Source organism: Oncorhynchus tshawytscha, linkage group LG13 (genome assembly GCF_018296145.1).
Source record: "Oncorhynchus tshawytscha isolate Ot180627B linkage group LG13, Otsh_v2.0, whole genome shotgun sequence".
Lineage (NCBI taxonomy): Eukaryota > Metazoa > Chordata > Actinopteri > Salmoniformes > Salmonidae > Oncorhynchus > Oncorhynchus tshawytscha.
In genome coordinates, this window is record NC_056441.1 from 49,987,836 (window position 1) to 50,000,671 (window position 12,836).

General features: G+C 45.0%; 1 protein-coding gene across 5 annotated transcripts in view; it reads left to right on the forward strand.

Moving 5' to 3' along the window:
• LOC112244679 (calpain-9) overlaps positions 1-7,498 on the forward strand; it is a 30,981-nt gene extending 23,483 nt beyond the window's left edge. For 2 of the 5 annotated variants that reach the window (XM_024412409.2, XM_024412406.2), the window contains 4 exons: positions 3,112-3,180; positions 4,630-4,708; positions 6,512-6,658; positions 7,093-7,498. In XM_024412409.2, the coding sequence (XP_024268177.1) occupies positions 3,112-3,180; positions 4,630-4,708; positions 6,512-6,658; positions 7,093-7,187 (390 nt within the window). In that variant the 3' untranslated portion in view covers positions 7,188-7,498. Of the gene's footprint in view, positions 1-3,111; positions 3,181-4,629; positions 4,709-6,511; positions 6,659-6,717; positions 6,771-7,092 lie in introns of those variants that run through there. The other 3 variants (XM_024412408.2, XM_024412407.2, XR_002952627.2) reach the window with 3 other exon arrangements.
• Positions 7,499-12,836: the final 5,338 nt, after the last annotated feature.

Sequence of the window (12,836 nt, forward strand, 5' to 3'; positions counted from 1 at the left end):
CCCGAGAACACCATCCCACCATGGTGGTGGCAGCATCATGCTGTGGGGATGTTTTTCATCGGCAGGGACGAGGAAACTGGTCAGAATCGAAGGAATGATGGATGGTGCTAAGTACAGGGAAATTCTTGAGGGAAACCTGTTTGTCTTCCAGAGATTTGAGACCGGGACGGAGGTTCACCTTCCAGCAGGACAATGACCCTAAGCATACTGCTAAAGCAACACTCGAGTGGTTTTAGGGGAAACATTTAAATGTCTTAGAATGGCCTAGTCAAAGCCCAGGCCTCAATTCAATTGAGAATCTGTGGTATGACTTAAAGATTGCTGTACACCAGCAGAACCCATCCAACTTGAAGGAGATGGAGCAGTTTTGCCTTGCAGAATGGGCAAAAATCCCAGTGGCTAGTTGTGCCAAGCGTACCCCAAGAGACTTGCAGCTGCAAGAGGTGGCTCTACAAAGTATTGACTTTGGGGGGGGGGGTGAGTAGTTATGCACGCTCAAGTTCATTTTTTTTGTCTTGTTTGTTTCACAATAAAACATATTTTGCATCTTCAAAGTGGTAGGCATATTGTGTAAAACAAATGATACAAACTCTCCAAAAAATCAATTTTAATTCCAGGTTGTAAGGCAACAAAATAGGAAAAATGCCAAGGGGGGTGAATACTTTCACAAGCCACTGTAGCTGTAGAAGAACGCACATCTGTACGGTTTCACATTGTACATCACTCTGACGTTTAATGACATGAGCTTTGAGTTTGGGAAAGACTGTGATGAGAAGGGGTTCCTCTTGCTGTTTGCAGCACGGAAGGTTGTTTAGGTATCTTTGAGCTTACTCCGAGTGAGGTTGTTGCAAGTCAACACCTTAAACACAAAAACAAATTTGCTGGAGCACGTTAGCAGTTATTGATTCAGATTGCACCTCGCCTGTGAGTTTGCCAGTGAGAATTGGGAGAAGGCGCAAATGAAAATGAAAGTTTGGTATGATAGAAAGGCCCTAAACTGCACTTTCAGTGTGGGTGACTAAGTTCTGGTTTTGTTTCCTATTCTGGGGTCAACGTGCAAGCTTGCTTTTCAGGCCATTACTCCATAGTTTAAAAAAAATGGCAATCTGGATTACATCATTGCCACACTGGAGCGCAGGAAGAAACCCTGGCTGGGTCATGTCAACATATTAAAACCATACTACCCCTGTTAACATCCAGCGTGAGAAGTCGGTGGAAACCGGTAGTGATGTTCTACCTGTTGCCACTGCTGTCACTGTTGACTATAGTCTTCCTCAAGAGCATGAGGAAAGCCCAATATACCCTGTGCCCGTGGGATGGCTGAGTAACTCAGATTCTAGATAACCTTGATGTCTTTTTGGCACACTTGTCTCTGGAGGAAAAAGTCAACATTGTTGTACTGCTTTTAGAATATCAGGGTTTATTCTCAGGTGTGCCAGACATTGACATTGGGGACTCTGCCCCAATCAAACAACATACTTATCGAGTAAATCCTGAAAAGAGGAAGAAACTCCACAGTGAGTCGGATTTTAATGTTTGAACACGGCATTGTAGATGGGTCTCTGCGGTTTTGTTTCCGACAACTAAGTCGGACAACAACTAAGTCGGACTCCTCCCCTTTGCCCAGAGTCGCCGATTGTGTGGACCGTGTTGGCGCTGCTAAGTACGTTAGCAAGTTCAATCTGCTGGAGGGATATTGGCAGGTCCCCCTAAACCGAGCACACCAAAAGAGCTGTCTGCTTTTATCACACCTGATGGTTTGTTTTCCCGTTTGGGTTACAAAATGCTGGAGCCACGTTTCAAAGGCTCATGCATATTGTGCTACGTGGTCTGGAGAATGAGCACCCTTTCTCAAAGCAATTGGCCTCACATCAAAAACAGTACTTGACTAATTGAAAAAAGACGCTCGCTTGGGGAACTGGCTCTTCAGCACTTCAAGGTTTATGTATCGGTTTCTACACCTCTGGTGGTCATACCGATTGTAACCCTGTCGTTTTGTTGCAAAAGACGAGCTCCGTGAATCATCGACTCCTTCGCCGGAGTCTCATATTGCAGGAGTTTCCTGTTGAAATCTGACAACTTGGTTGCTGATTGCCTTTCAAGGGTAGGCAGTCCATACGGTTTATATTTAACCAGTGTGTAGCCCTTGCCGACATTTTATTTGACTCCACATTTTGCTGTATTGGAGATTTGTTTTTGGTAGAGCTCATTCCAAGGGGATGAGAGTAATAGAAATGCATGTGATTTTACCTCTGTTTCTCAAAATAATATATATATATATTTTTTGGTCTTGTATTTAAGTATTGATAGCCAGTAGATAACATGTTTATATTGGAGAAGGTGACTTGTTTAAGTAGAGACGCATTTAATAAGTCGATCATGTTGTGATATGGAAGTGGTTTTCTGTTGGTTGTGAGCAAACTTGTCCAACAAAAATATAGGATATATTTGTTGTCTTAAGGGGGGAAGGTGTTACAAGCTTTGGTTTTCCCACTTATGTTTCGAGGTTGGACGTTAACACAATGGCCGCACCTAATGGTGTCACCTCATTAATCAGTATGTTTTACACCTGTGCTGGCTTTTCATCTTGTTAACCAGGTGTTTCACCTGTACTGGCACAAGCGATATTTAAGAGCTGCTGGCCCAGTACTGCACTTGGCTTGAGAGATGTGGAGGGTTAACACCTTTTAGTTGGCACTCCCTATTTTTTTTCTCTCCAAATAAACCTATCCTTATTCTGATCTTCCCTGTTTTCGTTTTGCTCCACTTTTTGGTTTGCTTCCGGCCTAAGTTTGGTGTGGGGTTTTATTTTGTTTGCCTCTTCTTGGGTGAGTGTCTTTTCCGTCCCAGTTGTTGCTCGTCAACTTTCAGTGGACACCTCCATGAGTGTCTTTCAGAACCCCTCCTAAAACCCCACCTGTCTCGTTTGGATCGTCAGTGACTTTTGTTAGTTCCCTCTTCTGTTTGAGCGACAGTTGTTTTTTTAGTTTTTTTCTTTCTGGGACACGGAACAATCGGCACTCGTACTCTTATATGCTTTGTGGATACGGGCCCTGGCACTTTTGAGTACCTCTGTCTGTGTCTGAGAGCTGTCCCTAACCCACCTGTCAGACTGGGGGGCGTAGCAGTCTGACCCGAGAGCAGACAGAGCCTGTGCTGGCCTCTCTTCGCAGTCTGCAGGTACGACTGCATTGCTTGCTGTTTAGGGTTTTAGGCTGGGTTTTCTGTTAAGACTTTGTGATATCTGCTGATGTTAAAAGGGCTTTATGAATAAATGTGATTGATTGACTGCTTAAGGGACAAGCCCCAAGGTGTTAAGCAACAAGTGATTCCGGAACTGAATTCTCAATCCTCGTTACCATGGTGGTATTAAATATTCGCAATAGGGATATTACTGTGCAACGTAGACCTTCTATTTTCTCCCAAGATTGCAAAACCATTCGTATGTTGATGTAGTGCAAATCCGTTTTGAATGTATCAACCCTTGTGCTGAGAAGTCGTGTTTTTACCGTCAGTTCCGAGTTTCAAAGAGCACCAGAAACTACACTAAACATGAGCCTTAGCATTTCTGCCACCACAAAAACAGACCCTGGGTCAGTTCTAATGCGATCAACAACCACTGAACTACCGCGAGAGTTTGGAGTTATGTTTTGAAGCCAGAGGATGAGTCTGAGATGTATATTTCACTGTTTTACACATTTTGTACATTTTCCGTTAGTAAAACGGACAATGTTTATTTTTTAAATTAAAATAACGGATGTTGCGTGTGTTGTTGCTTGTATGTGTGTGCTTACTGTGACTGTCACCCTTATATTGGCTACACGAGACGTGGGAAAGCGTCTTTGCGTAGTAAAATGCAGTAGTTAGACTCCGGCGTGAGGAGTACAGTCTGGGACAAAACACTGGACCACTTAACTAGCTAACAGAAATTAGAAACGCAACACCTCGGCCAATCCCAAATCGACCCTATGCACTTGTGGAGATCTGAGAGGATTTGATTGATATGAGCAATAAGGTGAATCTTCCTCATAGCCTATCGAAGGGCAAGGTGGTGCCAATACCATATTGATTGCGTCTGTCAAACCTTCTCAGACAAGATATTAGTGACAACTCTTAACGCTGGAAATACATGTCCTCAAAGATGGAAGGCAGGCGGGAGGTGGCGAGATCGGGTGTGTCATGGGTGTGTCGGATCCAGAACAATAACAACAGAGGGGCGTGGCCTGTTGGAGCCCTATAAGGCCAGAGGGGTTGTGGTATATTGGCGTTCTTAGGCACAACGTGAAGCAGAATGCCTGGATACAGCTGTCGTATATTGGCAATATACCACAAACCCCTGAGGCGCCTTATTGCTATTATAAACTGGTTACCAACTTAAATAGACCAGGAAACTATTTTTCTGTCTGATATGCACACTAGTGATGCGCAGATCGACTCATATCCCACTGGCGGGTTTATTGTCATGAAATATTGCGTGGATGAAGGAAGGGTGGGCGAGTTTAATAAAGAGAAAGGAATTCATAAGAAAAGGGAACTGTACAGCGCATTTTCTGTATTTGCAGGTTAGCTACAGGTTAGCTACTCAACAGCTACTCAACCATCCTTCATTGACCTCTCTCTCTCTTTCAGTCCATCTTCTTCAAGTTTGATCAGGACTCTTCAGGGACTATGAGCCCCTTTGAGCTTAGTCTGGCCCTCCAGGCTGCTGGTGCGTACACACACACAATCTCTTTCTCTGTCTCTGCCTCTTATCCTCACTCCCTAACTCAATCTCTAACTCAGAGTTTACTCCGGGATTTTTTAACAAGGCGGTGCTGCGGAGTACGGCGGGGGGGGGGTGAGAGATGTTCAAAAACACAAACATCTGTGACGGCCATTTCCTGCAATCTCAGAGCGGGACAATACCCTACGGGTGCGATGCCTGTCCTTAAACGATAACAAATAAAGTTTTACATAGTGGCGTAGCAAGTCTTCAGCGCCACTCATATTCTCTGGGGAGAGAACCCTGCCATTCCCTCACTACCTCACTTTCATATCCTCGTTTACATTTCACACTCCACCCCTGCTGAACAAAAAACAGCATAGACCAGCATATGCTGCTGGGTTTGCTAGTAACCAGCCTTTGTTGTGTTTTGGACATTTTGATGCTGGTATGCTGGTGACCAGTTTATGCTGATGATACTGGTATTGTCACACCTGCTCCCTCCCTCCGGCGACGTCGGTCTACTAACCACCGGTCCTGGCAACCATCACTGCGCACACCTGCTCCCTGTCGTTAAGAACACCTGACCTTCAATACCACCCTTATTACTCTCCCTTCATACAGCCCTCAGTAAGCCTCAGTCGCCAAGCAGCAGTTCTCACACGTTCGGCACGCTTCTCGCTGTTTTGTATTCTTTCATTATTGAACTCACCTTCTGCACCTGCTTCCTGACTCCCTGAGTGTACGTTACAGAATGCTGCCTTATTACTGAGGGCTATCTGAAGGGACCGGTGACGTCAGGCGTTGGAGGGAGCAGGCGTACCAGCATCACAGGGCTTAATCATTTAAGACAATACATTACAGATATCATACATTGAGGGTGTAGTTTTTCCCATAACACAATGGCTTCACCCACAATCGGCATTCAGAATGACTGCCAGGGTTAGAAAGATGAATAAATGAGACAACCAAACCATCTAAACTGGAACAACTAACAGATTGGATTGGTTTGACCGATCACATCAGATCTTTTCACATCAGATTTTTTTCAGAGCTGATCTGATTGGTCAAAAGTTGAGCCAAATAAAGGCTGGTCCGAACCGGACCAAAAATCTACGTCTAAAACCAGTCATTGTCGGTCCGTGCTTAGTGGGATGTTGGTCAGACCAGCTAGATCAGGGGTGTTCAACTCTTACCCTATGAGGTCTGGAGCCTGCTGTTTTTTATTCTTCCTGATAATTGCACCTATCTGGTGTCCCGGGTCTAAATCCGTCTCTGATTAGAGGGGAACAATGAAAAGACACAGTGGAACTGGCTTTGAGGTCCAGGATTGAGTTTGAGGGAGCTAGACCATGCTGGACAGGCATAGACCAGCTTGGTCACCAGCATGGTGGGATCAGCAGGACCAGCTAGAACCAGAGATGGGCAACTCCAGTCCTAGGAGGCCTGAGTGGTGGAAAACTTGTTCCCCCATTCCTAGCAAATACAGCTAAATAAAGAAATTGCATTCTAAACTGATTAGTGATTAGTTGATTATAGGAGTCAGGTGTGTTCGCTGGAGCAAAAGTGTGACACCAATCAGGCCCAGTGGACTGGAGTTGCCCATCCCTAAGTCAGACCATGCTGGTCAGACCAGAATGACCAGCATCAGAACAGCACGGACCAGCTTGAAATGCATTCTGGTTTATGCTGTTTATTTTTCAGCAGGGACTCCACTCTTGAATGGATAATAACACATTTCTCTCTCCTTCCCTCTCATCCCTGCCTCATCATTCTCTCCTCCCCTCTCTTCTTCCTCCTTCCTGCTAGGTGTGCAGTGTGATGGCCATGTCATACAGCTGCTGTGGGAGAGGTTTGGCTCTGGGGAGCTGCACCTGCCTTTCCATGGGTTTGTGGCCTGTGTCTCCAGGCTGCGCAAGCTATTTGGTATTTCAACACACACACACAAACACTTAGGTGTGTTATATTTTGTTGCAGGTTATGATATTGTGTTTGTTTGTGTCCCTTCTCCCCAGCCTTGTTTAAATCAGAGAGCAACCCAGAGATCAAAGGCGTAGAAATCAATGCCGTGAGTCCTCCTTGACCATAAAATCAACCAAAACCCTGGCCCGAGCCCTGTCAACATCCTGGTTCAACTCTAACCCTAGCCTAAACCACAACCCTAACCCTAAACCTAGCTTCATGTCCACATCCTTGTTCAACCCTAACCCTAGCCATAACCCTATATCTCAACGGTAACCATGAACCATAACCTGACCCTAACCTGTCCTGTGCCAGACCATATCCTCAAGCCTAATTTATACAGTACCTTGACCCTGACCCCACCTTTAATACAGACTATACCCTTACTAATGCCCTCTGAACCCTGAATAGTTGATGTTCTTTTACAGTGGCTGCTCCGACTCCTGACCGTGTGAGAATGCTCTGTAAAGGGGGTTTCTGCGTGGGCACTGCAGGGTCATTCTGTCTGACCAGGACCATATGATAACATCATGCCTCCATAACATCATGCCTCTGCGGGCGCCCTCGTCCACACAACACACACAGATGCGCGCACACACACACACACACACACACAAACATCCCCTGGCCTTTGTCAGCATACGATACACCGCTGCTATAGGAACTGTCACATTAGCAGTGTTGGAATAACAGCCTCAAAGCAGTATGCGATGACGATGTCACACAGCACATTATATTCTACTATAATGTACAGCGCTGTCACTCTCTACTGCCATATTGTGTTATAGTGCTTTACATGTATTTACATGGAGTTACACCCCCCCCCCAACCCTCCCCTCCAACCTGGCACCTACTACCATACCCCGTTCAAAGGCACTTCAATCTTTTGTCTTGCCCATTCAACCTCTGAATGGCACATATTACACAATCCATGTCTCAGTCTCAAGGCTTAAAGATCCTTCTTTAACCTGTCTCCTCCAACTAATCTACACTCAGTGTATATCAGCTATTTCAGCTAAATATTTCCAGTATTCCTGTTATATATATTCAGTATTACAGCCAAGTATTCATGTTCCCTCTTTCATTGTTTGACTTTTAAATAGTGAAAATGTAGTTATACTGTTGAAAATTATAATAAAATGTATCCCAAAATAAAAATCTGCTTCGATAATGTAAAATTATTTCTGTGTTTATAAATACAGCCCAGCCTCACATACACGGTGAGTACGGCCTGCCCTGGTGAGGGAGTGAAGGTGATGTCTCAACCGCGCTGCACGCACCGTCTCTATACTTATCATACTGACGCCACGTACAGCATCAACACGCACTTGCCGCCTCCTCCGCTACTTCCCTCGCTCCCTCCCCCCTTTGCTCCCTTCCTCCTTTGCGCCCTCCCTCGCGCTCTCTCTAGTAACTCCGTCTCACAATCTGCCTCCTTCTCCCACTGTTACCCTGTGTGCTCTCAAAAGTCACAAAAACACACACAAGCATGTATGCTCTTGTCCTTTCTCCTGATGCTCCTATAAATAGAAGCTTTGCCTAGACACAGCTTCCTGGTCATCTTTAGGTGACTACACACAGGTTGCCCATGGCAACAGTCCATCTACCTCAGTACAGAAAGGGGGGATAGTCGACAGATCATACATACACACACACACACACACATACATACATACATACATACATACATACATACATACATACATACATACATACATACATACATACATACAGTGGGGCAAAAAAGTATTTAGTCAGCCACCAATTGTGCAAGTTCTCCCACTTAAAAAGATTAGAGGCCTGTAATTTTCATCATAGGTACACTTCAACTATGACAGACAAAATTAGAAAAAAAAATCCAGAAAATCACATTGTAGGATTTTTAATGAATTTATTTGCAAATTATGGTGGAAAATAAGTATAAGTAAGTGGGAGAATTTGCACAATTGGTGGCTGACTAAATACTTTTTTGCCCCACTGTACATACATATATATACATACATACATGCATAGGTGAGTTAGTGTGACAGCAGTGGTCTTGCCCAGGCTGGGCCCAGCAGACATAATACACATGTATCAGGATGGGGTACTCCTCCCTGTTTCTTTTTCCACTAAAAAAACAAATACAAAAAAACCACACACAACTTAGAGGCTGAATCAGTTCAAGCCAGCAAGATAATAGAGGTATCCAGCACTCCCCCCACCTCCTGTGAGGTGCTGACTGTGATGCTATGACATAGGCTTGGCGTCTGTTCTTGGAGGTGCTGTTATTTCTGTGCTGTAGTGGCAGGAGAGGCTACAGGAATAGTGCTGGAGTTGTGGTGCAGTGTGGGGGTGTTTTCGGCTGTACAGCCGTGGTGGCTGGGGAGGGGGGTGCATACGGAGGCTGCCAAGCTGCTAATTCAGGTTCACTCGGTCAGGCATAATGTGATGAGGTTACACCTATCTCAGTCGTCATAGTGAGGTATTTAAGGATGTGTGTTGGCATGGGACACAGAGTGCCTGATTTACCAGAAGAGGTGATTTGAGACGCAGAGAGACGTATCTACATTTACTGTACGCCTCCTCTCTGTCTTCTGTTTCTCATCACTCTGTTGCTATTTATTCGTCAGACCGTCACCTATATCCTTGGCAATTTACTAGAAATTGTGCTGTAAAAGTGACCAGTGTGCCACAGTCACTGACTGCTAGTTGAAACAACAACTAATTGTGAAATGTCAAGCAGATATAACATGATTTAACAGTCTGTAAGAAAAGCATGTGGTCATAGATGCTTTCATTTGAGTAAAACTTTGACAAGATCATGTAAATATTTTGACAACTACATTTGACTGAGTAGCTACAGATGAATTTATTCTTCTTCATAGTCAGAATTAGCCCCTTTTTTAAAAATGTTGCATCACAAGCCAAATCAGTATTTAAACCGTACTAAAGTCACATCATTCACTTCACTGGTATATACAACCCTGTTACAAAGGGATAATTCAGCCAAATTACATATTGTTTTCCTTACCCTGTCAGCAGTCTATGGACAAGGTAAAACAGTAATCCATGCTTTGGTTTTTGTTTAGCTGACCACTGTCTCCAGGGAGCATTTAGGCCACAGAATTGCTCCCTTGAGCCTTTGTGGGCCAAAACCAATGCAAGTCAATGTCCTAAATATGAACATCTGTTTTTCCCGTGTCTAAATCAGTCGGTGTCTAAAAGGTAAAGATGGAAGGATGCAGACACTGCAGCCCTCCAGGGTTGGAGTCGTGTTTCCCTGCTCAGAAGTAAATGCACTGTCACATTAGGTTAACGGTTTAAGGTAATCCTTGTGCTGCGGTATGATTTCCAAGCCCTGGTTTGCATGGCTATGTTGGCCCAGTGAGTAGGTTGATGCAGTGAGACTGTAGCAGAGGAGGAATGGGGGTGAGGATCAGAGATGGGGGGGGGGTACACTATTAACAAAAAGGGTTCCAAAAGGGTTATTCGGCTTTCCCCATAGGAAAACCCTTTTCGGTTCCAGGTAGAATCATCTGTGGGTTCCATGTAGAACCCTCTGTGTAAAGGGTTCTACGTGGAACCAAAAGGGGTTATTCGATGGATTCTCCTGAGGACAGCTGAAGAACCCTTTTAGGTTCTTATTTTTAAGTGTGTAGGTGCAGAGTTGTAAGAGGGGTGAGTCGTAAAAGAGGTTGGGTGAGGAGTATAATGCAAAAGCAGTGTGTGGGTGAGGAGCAGAGGGGAGTGTGTGGATGAGGGGTGAGGAGCAGAGGGGATTGTGAGGGATGAGGCCCAGAGGGGAGTGTGTGGGTGAGGGGTAAGGAGCAGAGGGGATTGTGGGTGAGGGGTGAAGCCCAGAGGGGAGTGTGAGGGGTAAGGAGCAGAAGGGAGTGTGTGGGTGAGGAGCAGAGGAGTGTGGGGGTAAGGGGTGACGCGCCGAAGGGAGTGTATGCGTGAGGGGTGAGGCCCAGAAGGGAGTGTATGCGTGAGGGGTGAGGCCCAGAAGGGAGTGTATGCGTGAGGGGTGAGGCCCAGAAGGGAGTGTATGTGTGAGGGTTGAGCAGGAGAGGGGAGTGTATGGGTGAAAGGGGTAAGGAGCAGAGAGGAGTGTGTGGATAAGAGGGGTGAGGAGCAGAGGGGAGTGTATGTGTGAGGGATGAGAAGCAGAAGGGGGTGTGTGGGTGAGAGGGGTAAGGAGCAGATGAGTGTGTGTGAGGGGAAGTGGGGAGTGTGTGGGTGAGATGGGTAATGACGGTGGAGATGGGGTGAGGGGAAGAAGGAAGAACATGCAGAACTCTTTGTCTTGACGTCTCTTTCTCTCCCATCCAATCTCATTTGAACGATCTTTCCTCCAATGTCTCTAAATTCTTATTTTCTCTCTCTCCCACTCACTCCCTATTTCCCTCCTTGTAAAGTGCCTTGAGAAATAGGGCATCCCTTATATAAGTAAGAAGGGGAGGAGGTAGGGGAATATGGAGATCAAGAAATAGGTTGAAACAAAGACATCAGGAGAAAATGAAATGGACGAAGAGACACGGTGAGCGAGAGAAAAGTGAGTGGGGGGAATAATCATTTTGGCATTCGACCCTCTCCTCCATCTCTTCCTCCCTGTCTGGCAGTTGGGCTGTTGAAAATAGGCTAGGTTTGACGTGCTGTCTGAGTCACGAAGAGCTGCGGAATACTAAAACCCACTGATTGCATTTAACTTTGGGTACCCAACTCATTTGCAGTGCATGATACAATAGATCAAGCCATGCTCATTTCTGCTGACGGCTAAGGATTCACTCAGACAAAAAAAGGAAGTCAATTGAAAAAAGAAAAATTACGCAGTCAACCATTATAGACACAGGAATGTATTGACAGGCATCCCGTCTATATTTATTGTATATGCTCTTACAAAAAAGTATGTTAGCAATGAAATAGATAGAACCTACAATTAGTTGCAAATACTTGACGTACCCAGTTGCGGCCCACTTTCTGGAAGCGAACCACACATATTTTGTCACTTTGCTCTATCAGCATTAAACACGTCACCCTCCCTAGGAAAGAGGGTGATCTTGACAATTTATTGTTAAAACGAGAGGCTGCCTGGATCTTGCTCCCTTCGGTCCCAATGTAGACTTTGATCTGAAGCCATTCTTGTGTTTATTGTGTTTTTGCTATCCATTGTAAATGTTTGTAGGCCCATGTAGCCACATTGTATCTATGATCGTATGTTATCCATTCATGGTCTTTATATGTTATAGTTATATCTGTAAATCAACCAATGAAATCAAGCCACACCCTGCCGTGATTACAGACACCTGTGTGTGTCCTTTCAAAGTATATAAATTAGTGACCCGCAGTGTTTGTCATTATATCCTGATGAAGACAGCTTGTCTGTCGAAAACGTTGGATATAAAATGATTGCATCTGAGCTCCTAGAGTGTAAGGCTCTCCTTTTCTTTGTCAAGAACCTACAAGCTATCCGCAATATTAAAGCTGATCCATTTCCCCATTTTGAAAGTCATATTGTTTTTGTGCATCTCTGAGCCATGTTCTATCGATTCCCGGGGTCGCACTATACAAAACTCGTCATCCTGGCTGTATTTGTGCCTGCTTGAAGGGTGAATAGCTCAGATACACATGAAAACAGGAAATTACCCCGGTAATCGATAGAGCATCACTAAGAGATGCACAAAAACAATATAACATTCAAAATAGGTGAATATTTGCTTTAACACTTGTCTCACTCCAGCATTCTGAGTTCATTATCTACCACAAGAGAAAGTAAAAGTTAATGACCCTGGCTGTCTGTTTATTTGTCTGTCTGAACACACTGACCACAGAGCGACGCAGGAGGAGCAGAGGAAGGATAGGTCTAGTTAATCAAGTTATTTCAGTCCTAGCCCTTGCAAATCCTTTGTTTTACACTCCCTGGTCTGTGGTCCAAGTATAACACAACCCAGACAGCTGTACAGTGAGAGAGAGAGTGCAGGAAGGAGGTAGCGATATGACCTCATTCTGCTCCCAGACGTTCCAGATGTTTCCAGGCACGACTGAGTGTTTTGCGAGATACCGCCACACAGAGGTGGACAGGGGTTCCCCATCTCCCTCCCCAGATAAACAGAGTGTGGAGACATGATACCTACTTAACTGTAGTTATGGAAGTGTGAGGTAGAGACGTTACTCTTTCCAGTACATACCT